The sequence below is a fragment of the Sinocyclocheilus grahami genome, unplaced genomic scaffold (assembly GCF_001515645.1).
Source record: "Sinocyclocheilus grahami isolate Dianchi unplaced genomic scaffold, SAMN03320097.WGS_v1.1 scaffold120.1, whole genome shotgun sequence".
NCBI lineage: Eukaryota > Metazoa > Chordata > Actinopteri > Cypriniformes > Cyprinidae > Sinocyclocheilus > Sinocyclocheilus grahami.
In genome coordinates this window covers 644106-658044 of record NW_015505299.1, presented here as the reverse complement: position 1 = coordinate 658044, position 13939 = coordinate 644106, and the positions used below count along the sequence as shown (strand labels likewise).

At 37.1% G+C, this 13939-nt stretch overlaps 1 protein-coding gene across 1 annotated transcript in view; it reads left to right on the top strand.

The window, feature by feature from the left end:
- LOC107589760 (protein TSSC1) overlaps nt 1–12717 on the top strand; it is a 50892-nt gene extending 38175 nt beyond the window's left edge. The window contains exons 6-10 of the mRNA XM_016278282.1: nt 614–750; nt 7057–7224; nt 9354–9521; nt 12367–12546; nt 12643–12717. Of these exons, the coding sequence (XP_016133768.1) occupies nt 614–750; nt 7057–7224; nt 9354–9521; nt 12367–12541 (648 nt within the window). The 3' untranslated portion in view covers nt 12542–12546; nt 12643–12717. The remainder of the gene's footprint in view (nt 1–613; nt 751–7056; nt 7225–9353; nt 9522–12366; nt 12547–12642) is intronic.
- The last annotated feature ends 1222 nt before the right edge of the window (nt 12718–13939 follow it).

Sequence of the window (13939 nt, the reverse complement as noted above, 5' to 3'; positions counted from 1 at the left end):
CGCATACCGCGCTATTGAGCCACTCAAAATTACCGCAAGGGAAATTCCCTCACAACGACAGCCCTAGTTATATTTCTCCATCGTTTTTTTTATCATGATTTATCAATTTTAATGCTTCATGGGATTGATTTTCCATTATTAAAGTTAAGTTTAACTTAATGCAATAGCCTCTTTGCTTCATATCAACGTTTATAATGTTGTGATTCATCTCATAGCTGGTTGGTTTGGTTCATAGCTTATATTGCTTTAACAAAGACTTGCCTATTTGAAAAATGGATGATACTTCCAGAACCAAAGCCACTGAAGACGTGGGCGAGCGTTTAAAGTTAATCCCACACTTTGCCTACATTCTGAATGATCCAGAAACCCAACAAAGACTTCCCAGGCTGAAAGCACCTTTTGCATTGAACTCCCAGTATAAACGATGCACTGCTCTTCAACTACAGTGCCCTTACTTGTTGACTTGTGTCGATGAGAGCATTTGGTCCTTTTGGCACATGTGCGCTGATATATTCTGTGTTCGTCAGAGACTGTGAGTATAGGCTTGCCTGAGATTGCTGGTAAATATGCAGCTATTGATTGAGATGAATGTGGATCGATGTTCCTCCCACAGATCTCGAGCACCGCCACCCTGGAGGGCAAAGGGCAGCTGAAGTTCACAGCAGGCAAGTGGAGCCCACATCACAACAGCACGCAGCTGGCCACGGCCAATGACACGGCCATCCGAGGCTGGGACCTGCGGAGCATGAGGTAAGACGTGAGGAGTGTCATTTGGGTACTGTGTGCATGGCTACTGTTTTGTAAGTATCTCAAACTTTTACTGTACAAACTTGGGTTTGAGTTGTTTCAAAATCACAAACACCAGACCAAATTTTTTCATCTGTAACTCCTGTTAGAGCTACATCCACCAAATTCTGGCTATTTGATCAAACTGGTTTTCCTTCATCGCAGGTACATAAACTATTGTACCTAGGGATGCACGATATATCGGCCACCATATCGGTATCGGCCCATATCGGCTCATTTTTTCTGTTATCGGTATCGGCCTGATAAGAAAATTTGGCCGATATCTTAAAGCCGATAAATAATGCATTATTTCCTTCAGAGACACTTCAGATGCGCGCTGTTCGTTTGCAGCCTTTTGTGCAATTGTACATTGTAATATTGTGTTTATTTGATGTATATCTGATTTATCTCATATAGAATGCGTTTGGTTAAGTTAAAAAGAGCGCTTCAGTTTACCGGTGATCATCTTTAGCTCAGCACACGCAGCCCAAACAGCAGTGCACAACATTAATAACTATGATTGGGAATGTCATGTATATAACATTCTAATGAGCATACTGTATTGTGACTGTGTTTCTGTTAACAAGAGATGAGAGAGGTTGTGTGCTCCGGTTCCCTCTGATGCTGACTAATGAAGCTTACTATTCTTTGGAAAATGGGCTAACAAAACTGGTAACCACCCAGAACACCATTGCAATAACATACTGTGTAGATTTTAGATCTCTCTTCAGTTACCCATAGAGTTTAAACCACACAGGACTCATAACATTCAAACTTCAAATCTTTTTAACATTTTTCAGTGTTCAGAATTCAGAGATGGAAGAATAATATATATTATATGCTGCAATACTATGGTACATTATTACCATATTTATATACCGCATATGGCCTTTACACTACAGTTCAAAAATGTGAGGTCACTAAGATTTTTATTTTTTTTATAAATTCATATTTTTATTGCACAAGGATGCAATAAATTGATCAAAAGTGACAGTAAAGATGGTTGTAATTTAATGTAATAATATAATTTAAATAATGTTCTGTCAAAGAATCCTTGAATTATTTATTTTTTCCCCCCACAAAATATTGGGCAGCACAGCTGTTTTCAACATGGATAATAATCAGAAATGTTTCTTGAGCAGCAAATCAGCATATTATACTGATTTCTGAAGATCATGTGACACTGAAGACTGGAGCAATGATGCTGAAAATACAGCTTTGATCACAGAAATCAATTATATTTTAACATATATTACAATAGAACACAGTTATTTTGAATTGTAATAATATTTTACAGTATTACTGTTATTTTTGATCAAATAAATGCAGCCTTGGTGAGCAGAAGAGACTTCTTTCCAAAACCTCAAAATATATATATATATATATATATATATATATATACATAATTCTTCCAAACATTTGAACAGTAGTGTACATAGTGATTTGTGGTAATTCATAAGCTATGGTGCTCCAAGTTATCAGAAATCCATGTTATACTCATGCTTGTCCAAAAATGCATAATGATAATGGTATTTCCTTGGAACGTTTTGGTGCTCTGTTGTATTGATGTAAAGAGGTTCCAGCTGGATTATTTAGAAATAATATGGTTTACTGAATGTTTTGAACGTCAGACTGAAGATGTTTCTTCAGTGTCAAACATCACACCTGAAGGAAATGTATCACAATAGTCTGAGTTTGATACGGTGATCTGTTCCTCACCGGTTTGTGCGGTTCTCGTGATTCTCTCTCTGTGTGTGTGTGTGTGTGTGTGTTTGACAGTGATGAACATTTTCTTTCATCTGTGAAGGTTTTCGAGGGTCATAAGAAACTATATGTACTGCATGTAGCATGTGTTATATTCCATTTTAGGTTGAAAGCTGTTCATTTAGGATTTTTTTATTCTTTGCTTTACTCTGTCACTTCAACAACCAGTATTGGGGTCAAATAAAAGGAAACGCATGGAATGTAGTAATTTCATTCTAATTACTAATTACTAATTTCACATACTAAATTAACTCTGATCCTTAATCACACAGAAACTGTTTGAGTCATTTAAATAACAGCTTGTCAGTCAAACTATTCATGTATCATTTCTAATAATAATTCGGCAAAGACTTTGAGAAAGAAGAATTGTAAAATAAATATGTTATGAATATATGATGCCAATATTAATAATGAATAAAATAAAATAAAAAGTTAAAATAAAAGTTGTAACAAGCAATACATAAATTATGTCTGTTTACATGTGCTCCTGTAGCTAAAAATATGTTATGAATATACCAAGGCAAAAATAATTAATGCATGAAAATACTTAAAAATTATTTTATAATTGTAAAGATTATGTTTAAAATGAAAAAGTTAAAATAAAATTAAACATGCAATACAAATTATTAAAAAATAAGAAGCTAAAATAAAGGGTATAGCATGGAATAAAAGAAGTTGATCTGTTTTTCTGTGCTGCTGTATTAAAAAATATAATGTAATGAATATAACATATAATTACAATAATTAATTACATTTTTTTAGACAAAACATTTCAAATAAAAGATTTAACATCCAATACAACAGATTTAAAGGTATTTGTTTATCTGTCATGCTGTAAAAAAAAAAACATATATATATATATATATATATATATAAACAATATAAAAATATGATCAAATTAAAAAGTTCAAAAATTACATTAAAATGTTTTTTTTTCTTACATCGTTTAATTTGTATGAATGAAGGATCATTTGAATTATTTAATTTATTTTATATTTCTCCTTTGCCGCTTTTTTTTTTTGACAAACCTACTCTAGATCCTGCAAAACCAATATCATGACATCTTTTACAAAAAACAACAACAAATGAGGCTAATAATTTAAACTACCGCTATATCCCCTGTTTCAATGTGTGCCACACGCGTCAGTGTTTTTACACGGGACGTCTTCGCAGTGTGTCAAACTACATACATCCACACACTCTCCTGACCTTTTAACTTTCCTGCTGTCTATCTAATAACCCATAACCTTTAGAAAGTGCCATTTCCTGCAGAGCGTTCAAAAGCTGTTTGAAATCCACATGCTTTTAAACTGTCTTCCTTGTAGACATCGGACCTCTAGCTCTTCCATTCAGCCTGTCTCTCTTCACCGTCATGTGCCTGGCTGTTGCCATGGAAACAAAGGTCCGGCTCCACGAGCGCTGGGGAACCGCAGCCCGATCCGCTCAGCCACGTCCATTTATCAGCCAGCCTTGCCTCGCTGCAGTGCGGAACAGCAGCTCATAATGACTTCTGCGGCCAGCAAAGGGACGTTGGGCAGGAGATTCAGATTGGCGCGCGTGTCCGCAGGCTTAAGGACCAACACAAACTAATCTCTGTCTGATTTTGTGTGGCATGTTCTCACCCAAGCTTTGCCTGATCGGATCCCAATTTCACATTTACAAGCATGAAGGACTCAGGAGCAGCGCCGCTAACCTAATTTCTTGCTCCATTTCCTTGGCTGGGTCAGCTCTGGCTGTGGCTCGGGACGCGTCCGCTACTCCTTAACCAGGAGAGGGAGAAAGTTCACAACCTGTCTGTCTGCTAGAGTTCTCCTCTGTTACGTCTGCTTGGTCTGAGAAGGCCAACTAGAGGGCATGCAACAATAGCAGCATAGAGTCTGGTCCATTTGTCAAGAGAAACCTGTAAAACAGATTGATTTGTTTTTACCTGATGTTTAAGGGGCATTTAGTGTTAAAGGGATATTCCAGCCAAAAATCAAAATTATATTCTCAAAAGAAGACATTTTGAAGAATGTGTAACCAAACAGCTGGTCATTGACCTCCATAATCTGAAAAATAAAATAAATAAAATACTCTGGAAGTCAATGGGGACCATCAGCTGTTTGACTGTCATAGTATTTTTTTTTCTCTATACTATGGAAGTCAATGGGGACCAGCAGATGTTTGACTTCCATAGTATAGAAAAAAAATATTATGGAAGTCAATACCAGCAGTTTTCTGATTTCTGTAGTATAGAAAAAAAAATACTATGGAAGTCAATGGGAACCAGCAGCTGTTTGACTTCCACGCTGGTATATTTTATAAACTCTGTCACAAGACAATTAATGTCATATATTATGCATTATTTAAAAAGTTTGGAGGGGGGCAGGGGTCACACTTTATATTCAGCGGTCTTAAATATTATGTACTGTAACGGGGTGAAGAATCACACGACAAGAAATCTCAATCGATACCACGGAGGGTGGATTTATTGGAGTGAGGGGTGCTCGTGAGAAAAGTCCAGGTAGGTGCTCCGGTGCCGTGAGTGCTCTCTTCCATCTTCCCAGTGCAGAGGGTCCGTGCAGTGTTCCTGTGGGGCTGGTCGGTCACACGCTGCTTTCTGTGGGGGAAATGAGAGGGCGAGTTAGTGCTCAGTCTCATGGAGGAATCTCCTAGATGGCAGGGCTTGCGTGGTTTATGTAGCCGCCGCCTGATGAGGTGCAGCTGTGACCGATCAGCCTGTGATGATGATGGCCAGGTGCTCCTCGCTTGTTTCTAGGGTGACGCTGATGAAGCTTCGGGATGCTCGTCACACTCTACCCCCCCCAAGCGTCGTCCTGGTCCTGTGGCTCCCAGTCCTGTGTCGGAGGCATCCGTCTGCAGCAGGAAGGGGCAGCTAAAGTCTGGGGCTCGGAGGATGGGCTCCGAGATGAGGGCCCCCTTCACCCTCTGGAAGGCCTCCTCCGCTGCTGGTGTCCACTGTACCTTCTCCGGCTGCCCCTTCCTGGTCAAGTCTGTCAGGGAGGTGGCTAAAGAGGAGAAGTTGGGGATGAAGCAGCGATAATACCCCGCCAACCCTAGAAAGGCTCGTACCTGGGTCTTGGTCTCGGGTCTTGGAGGCGGAGCGTACCGCCTCCACCTCCTTCTCCTGCGGCCGAATGAGACCCCATCCCACCTGGAAACCAGGTACTTCGCCTCGGAGAGGGCAAGGTGGCATTTGCGAGGGTTGGTGGTGAGTCCAGTCCTCCGGAGCTCCGAGAGCACCCTCCGTAACCGGTCCAGGTGGTCTTCCCATGCCTCGGAGTGGATCATGACGTCATCCAGATAGACCGCGGCGTAGGCCTGATGGGGCCGCTACAGGATGTCCATCATCCGCTGGAACCCAGCATTTTTTAGAGTGCACTATTTCTGTCCTATAAAAATATAGAAAATGAAAAGTTGTATATTATGCTATTTTGAACTCGGCACTCGTTTCACTGTTTACAGAAAAAGAGAAAACATTCTGACAAAAATCTGTTGTCGATCAATAAATGAACTATATTTCATTGAAATCTTACATAAAATAAATAAAATATTTCTGTATGCTTTAATTTACAATTTATGGAAAGAAAACACTGAGCAAGATATAGAATAACAACATCATAAAATAGGGAATTATATTTTTTAAATAGATTAAAAAAGAAATTGTTGTCAGATTGATCGATTTCCAAACTAGCTGTTAGTTGCAGCCCTAGAGAACGCTGAGAAAGCTGTGGAATAACAACATGTCTCTTACAAAATAAGAAATTAAAAATATATAAATATATATATATATATATATATATTTAAAATCTGACCACTGAAGATTCTAAAAAATCAATTGAAAGAAATAATTGCCTGGTTATTCGATTGCCAAAATAGTTGTTAGTTGCAGCTCTAGATAGAATATTAATGTCTTCTGCTATTGATTTAATGTTCCCACTCCATAAAACGAGACATTCAGTGTTAACATGGCTCTCCAGTGACTGCTTTAGACTCGACTTAAATGGAGACTTAATTGAAGCTCCATACACTCTCACACGTCAAATATTTCACTTCCTGTTTTAATGAGATTTTTAATTAGCATGTTAATTGTCTAATGAGTGTGTGGCAAGATAACCGGCTAATGGGAGTAGAAAAATCCAGACGTGATGGTGTAGTAATACATCTGGACTGTGTTTAGTCTACACACACACACAGCACCTTTACAAGCAAATCCAGCCGGCAGCCTAGGAAGTCATCACCTTGCAGAAGGACGCCAGTAGCCTGTGCTTTATGGCTTGTCACACTTTTATACGATGCTTGATGGAGGTTTGACCTTCAGACCCAGATGCTCGGGCTGCTTTTGATTCATGAGAAATGCTATATCCTTATCTCTCGCTTTTCTGCTCTGTCTGTTCTTCTCGTTCTCTTCTGTGCTTCTCTCTTCATCACTCAGTCTCAGTTGTTCGTTTGCGTTCTCATTTGTGTTGGTCTGAGTGTGTGATGTGATGTTTTTGTTGCTCACAGTCAGATCTACTGCATTGAAAATGCTCATGGGCAGCTGGTGCGAGACTTGGACTTCAACCCCAACAAGCAGTATTACCTGGCCAGCTGCGGCGATGACTGTAAAGTCAAGTTCTGGGACGTGCGTCACATCAACGAGCCCGTCAAGTGTCTGGAGGAGCACTCTCACTGGTTAGACAGAAATACACTTGAACACACACCAACACTGCACAATAAGTCTGAAAATGTACACTTACACTACAGGTCAAATACTGTAAGTTGGAATAATTATTATATATATTTTTTTTCTGAAAGATGTATCGTCTGCCCACCAAGGCTGTTAAAAATAAAAATATATAGTAAAAACATAAAAATATTGTGTGATATTATTACACTTTAAAATAACTATTTTCTATGTGAATACATTTTAAAATGTATTTTATTTCTGTGATGTAAAACTGAATTTTCAGCATCATTACGCCAGTCTTCAGTGTCACAATTTTTTCTGAAAGATGTATCGTCTGCCCACCAAGGCTGTTAAAAATAAAAATATATAGTAAAAATATTATTACACTTTAAAGTAACTATTTTCTATGTGAATACATTTTAAAATGTATTTTATTTCTGTGATGTAAAACTGAATTTTCAGCATCATTACGCCAGTCTTCAGTGTCACATGATCCTGTAGAAATTATTCTAATATGCTGATTTGCTGCTTAGTTATTATCAGTTGTTATTGGTGCTCAATTATTAACAATTCTTATTGAAATCAAAGTTAAAAATGTAATATTTTTGTGGAAATTGTAACACATTCTTTTTTTCAGGATCCCTACAAAAAAAACGTAATGTCAATTTTGATCACTTTAGTGCATCCTTGATGAATAAAAGTATGTGTTTCTCTTTTTAAAAACAAATATTACTTGCCTCAAACATTTGAATGGTAGTGTATCACATTTGCCACAAAAAAAATGAAGCCATTTCAACATTGATAATAATAATAAATGTTTATTGAGCAGCAAATCAGCATATTATGCTGATTTCTGAAGATCATGTGACACTGAAGACTGGAGCAATGATGCTAAAAATACAGCTGCGCATCACAGAAATACATTACATTTTACAATATGTTCACACAGAAAACAGTTATTTTAAATAGTAATAATATTTCACAATACTACTGTTTTTAATCAAATAAATGCAGCCTTGGAAAGCAGAAGAGACTTCATTCAAAAACATTTAAAAAATCTTACATTTTTGAACTATAGTGTATTTATTTGATTTAAAAATAAAAAGTATTTTGTATTACACACTAAACAGAATCAGATCTTTCAAATTATCAACTACCTGTACGTTGTGTCCTGTTCATTATATCAGTGGTAAATGACACAAATCAATAGATTTTATTAGTTGAAATGCCCGTGTGTGAAATCTCTGTTAATTAGCCGCTAATCTGTCTAATGTGACTTACCTTTGCAGCCACATTTATACTTCTATTTTAGTCACATCAAAGATAATCGTCTTTCATGAGGTTTGAGGCTTGTGTTAGCGCCATCTTTCACATCTTTCTTGAAACCAGACGCAGTCAAAGCCAGCCTTCCTGTGCAATTTTATCTATGCGTGGCAGGTTTCGAACATGGTTATCTTAAATGTAGAAGACAGTATTTTAATTAGTGTGTGTATATCTGTGCTCTTACATCTTGCTGATGCTATAGTTGTGTGTTATAGTGCTCTGGGGTGTGTTAGTGTAGCTTGATTTAGCTCACTGCAGATCTGTTTCAGTGGAGAAAGAGGAGTGTGTGTGTGATTGCGAGAGAGTATATGCTCGTAGGTGTGAGTCACTGGATATAATTGCCTCAGAATCGCGCATATTGCTTCCCGCACGCTCCAATCAAGGCATGATAGCTTGTCAGCCACAGGATGCTATTTCTTAAAGATAGAGGTGCCGGATCAATCAGAGCCGTTTTGATCCTATTTAGATAGGAAAGAGCCACAACAACAATGTCCCATACATGTTTCTCATTTCTCGTGTTTGCAGCAACAGGGGTTCGGCTGAGCCTCGGGCTGGGAGGTATTAGGGAATATTTTGGGATAGGAGACAGATTAGTTAGGGAGAAGTCTTGACTGAGCCAGATTTTACTGCTGACAGCTGAGTTATCCTCCCACAATCCCTGGCTATGAGGGCTGGGATCCTTTACTGAGCTGTGCCCGAGGCTTTTATAGATAGAGGAAGAGAAAAGAGAAATAAGTCCGGGTGTCGTTGGTGAGGTGGCAGAGTGGGGACAGGAACGCAGGCGTGTTTGACGCTGTGCTTTGTGTTTCAGGGTGTGGAGTGTGAGGTACAATCACTCTCACGACCAGCTGCTGCTCACCGGCAGCAGCGACAGCAGGGTCATCCTGTCCAACATGGTGTCCATCTCCTCCGAGCCGTTCGGACACCTGGTGGACGACGACGACCTCAGTGACAACGAGGAGAGCCAGCAGGAAGACAAGTACACATCCCTTTCTGTCTCTCTCACCTTCTGCCTGAGCTTTATTGTGTCCTCAGATTTTCTATATAAATGCAACGAAATGCATTAGTTCTTTTCAGTTGAGTTCAGTACAGTTCACTTAATTTCAGTTAAATAATAATTCAGTTTAGTTCTGTTCATTTAAATCCAGTTCAATATACTTTAGTTCAGGTCAGTTCAGTTTAATCTAGCTAGTTTTCTTTTTTTTTTTTTTTAGTTAAATTCCAAGAAATAATTTTGTTATTTTCAGTTGAGTTCAGTACAGTTTTGTTCATTTGAGCATCCAGTTCAGTAGAATTTAGTTCAGGTCAGTTGAGTTCAATCTAGCTCAGTGTTTTTCAGTCCAGTTTGATAAAGTTCAATTCCACAAAATAAATTTGTTCTTTTGAAATTAGTTCAGTACAATTCTATTAATTTTCAGTTCAATAGAATTTAGTTCAGGTCAGTTCAGTTCAGTTCAATCTAGCTCAGTATTTTTCAGTTCAGTTTGATTCAGTTAAATTCCACAAAATGCATTTGACATTTTCAAATGAGTTCAGTACAATTCTATTTATTTCAACCCAGTTCAGTATAATTTAGTTCAGGCCAGTTCAGTTCAGTCTAACTCAGTATTTTTAAGTCTGGTTTCACTCAGTTAAATTCTACAAAATACATTTGTTCTTTTCAAATAAGTTCAGTATAATTACAGTGGGGCAAAAAAGTATTTAGTCAGCCACCAATTGTGCAAGTTCTCCCACTTAAAAAGATGAGAGAGGCCTGTAATTTTCATCATAGGTATACCTCAACTATGAGAGACAAAATGAGAAAAAAAAATCCAGAAAATCACATTGTAGGCTTTTTAAAGAATTAATTGGTAAATTCCTCGGTAAAATAAGTATTTGGTCACCTACAAACAAGCAAGATTTCTGGCTCTCACAGACCTGTAACTTCTTCTTTAAGAGGCTCCTCTGTCCTCCACTCGTTACCTGTATTAATGGCATCTGTTTGAACTCGTTATCAGTATAAAAGACACCTGTCCACAACCTCAAACAGTCACACTCCAAACTCCACCATGGCCAAGACCAAAATTGTAGACCTCCACCAGGCTGGGAAGACTGAATCTGCAATACGTAAGCAGCTTGGTGTGAAGAAATCAACTGTGGGAGCAATTATTAGAAAATGGAAGACATACAACACCACTGATAATCTCCCTCGATCTGGGGCTCCACGCAAGATCTCACCCCATGGGGTCAAAATGATCACAAGAACTGTGAGCAAAAATCCCACAACCACACGGGGGGACCTAGTGTTGCCCAGCGACAGCCCCAAAACATTACTGCTCTAGAGGAGATTTGCATGGAGGAATGGGCCAAAATACCAGCAACAGTGTGTGAAAACCTCGTGAAGACTTACAGAAAACGTTTGACCTCTGTCATTGCCAACAAAGGGTATATAACAAAGTATTGAGATTAAATTTTGTTATTGACCAAATACTTATTTTCCACCATAATTTGCAAATAAATTCTTTAAAAATCCTACAATGTGATTTTCTGGATTTTTTTTCTCATTTTGTCTCTCATAGTTGAGGTATACCTATGATGAAAATTACAGGCCTCTCTCATCTTTTTAAGTGGGAGAACTTGCACAATTGGTGGCTGACTAAATACTTTTTTGCCCCACTGTATATTAATTTCCAGTTGAATAGAATTTAGTTCAAGTCAGTTCAGTTCAGTTCAATCTAGCTTAGTATTTTTCAGTTCAGTTTGATTCAGTTAAATTCCACAAAATGCATTTGACATTTTCAAATGAGTTCAGTACAATTCTATTTATTTCAACCCAGTTCAGTATAATTTAGTTCAGGCCAGTTCAGTTAAGTCTAGCTCAGTATTTTTCAGTCTGGTTTCACTCAGTTAAATTCCACAAAATACATTTATTCTTTTCAAATAAGTTCAGTACAATTATATTCATTTCCAGTTGAATAGAATTTAGTTCAGGTCAGTTCTGTTAAATCTAGCTCATTATGTTTAAGTCAAGTTTGATTAATTTAAATTCCACATAATACATGTGTTATTTTCAAATGAGTTTAGTATAATTCTTTTGATCTCAGTCTAGTTCAGTAGAATTTAGTTAAGGTCAGTTCAGTTCAATCTAGCTCAGTATTTTGAGTCCTGTTTGATAAAGTTAAATTCCACAAAATGTATTTGTTCTTTTCAGGTCAATTATTCAATTATTTCAATTATTTTCAGTTAATTAAGTTCAATACAGTTCTTTAAATTTTTATTTATTTCAGTCCAGCACAATTAGTTCAGGTCAGTTCAGTTCAATATAGCTCAGTTTTTTTTCCCGGTCCATTGTGATTCAGTGGAATTCTTTGAAATATGTTTGTTCTTTTTAATTAAGTTTAGTACAATTCTATTAATTTTAGTCCACTTCACTACATTCTATTTATTTCAATCCAGTTCAGTCTAGATCAGTATTTTTCAGTCAAGTTTGATTCAGTTAAATTCCACAAAAAGTCGTTTAGTTCAATACAATTCTATTCATTTCCATCATTTCAGTTCAGTACAGTTTAGTTCAGCTCAGTTCACTTAAATCTAGCTCAGTACTTTGATTCTACAAAATTAATGTGTTATTTTTTTCCAATTGCATTCAGTACAATTCTATGGCAGTTTAGTTCAGTGAGATAAAATTAAATGTTTAAAATATATTCAATTTTATAGAATTTAATGCTATTCAGTACGTCAATTCAGCTGAGTTTGCTTTGGTTTGATTCAGTTTGTGTGTCACAGAACAAATACATCTATATATTACCAGCATCACTTACTCTGCTCATGCATGTTGTGTGAAGGGGGAAAGAGCCCCTGCAGGACAGCATCATTGCCACATATGAGGAGCACGAGGACAGCGTGTATGCGGTGGAGTGGTCTGCTGCAGACCCCTGGCTGTTCGCCTCCCTCAGCTATGACGGCCGGCTGGTGATTAACAGAGTCCCTCGAGCCCTCAAATACCACATCCTACTGTAGAGGAGGTGAGCATCAAAATGATGTAAAACGAGGACACTGATGATACTATTCAATAATGAGTAATGTGCAAGAATTAAGAGTTTGTTTCTCTCTTTTCCCAGGATGAACTCACATTCCCAGCTTCTGCAGACATGGACGAGTGAAATCCTGCTTTGACTTCATACGGAACTGTTTGATCCTGCAAGTGCGACTTCTTCCAACGATCACATGAGCAATTTGGTGATGATCCTTGCATTTTCCAGCATGATGGAGCACCATGTCAAAAAGCAAGAGTGATAAAGAAGTGGCTCGAAGATCATTACATTGAAATGTTGGATCCTTGTCCATACGTAGAACAAGGGTCAACACTGTAAACATTGACCCATTATATATATATTTTTGCCAATAAAAGCCTATCATTGTTTTTCAGTATACCATAGAAACGTGGAAAAATAATCTACAAATACTGAAGCAGCAAACTTTGCAAAACACAAAATTTATACAGCTGCCAAAACTTTGGGCTAAGACTGTACAGTCAAAAATTTAGACACCAGATATAATTTTTGATATTTTTTTACTAGTGGGTGCAGGACACAATAGTTCATTTATGTAAGTGAGGATAGCAAAATAAAGTAAATTGTGACATATTATACCCAAAAATACTTCATACAGTGGACTACCAGTAAAACTGATACAAATTTGGGACCAAAAATTATTCAGACACTTTGACCTGGGCATGTTTTGCTTGTGTTATCTGACATTATCAAGATGAATTTGTTCTGACAAAGTTTAACTCTGAGTTTTTGTCATATTTTATAACCATTTTCTAAACTATAGCGAATAAACTTATAATAATGTGAAATGTTGAAGGTGTCTGAATAAATTTAGGTTTGACTGTAAATCTGACAGGATTTCATATGTAAAATTACATGTAATGTGATGTTAAACCATTTACAGTTTTCACAGTAAATTGTAAGGTAACTTACAGTAAATCAGCATGCTTTTACTGTAACATTTTTGCTGCTTTTTTTTTCGGTAAACATTACAAAAAAAATTAACTATGGATAAACAAATATAGATTTTATACTTAAGCAATGACCGTTAATCAACGGTTTTGTTAATTTTCATTTCATTTTTTAAGTAATAGTCCATCGAAAAATACTCACCACCCTTAGGCTATACCAGATGTACCGTATATGACATACTTTCTTCAGATGAGCATAAATGAAGATTTAAATAATAATAATAATAATCCTTCTCTGTGATTCTATATAATGCATGTGAATGGGTGCCCAAATGTTGATGCTCTAAAAAGCACAAGCAGCCATCATGACATTAATCCATATGACCCCACTGGATGAATCTGTGTTATCTAAAGCAAAACAATAGGTGTGTAGAAGAAAAATACTAATATTTTAA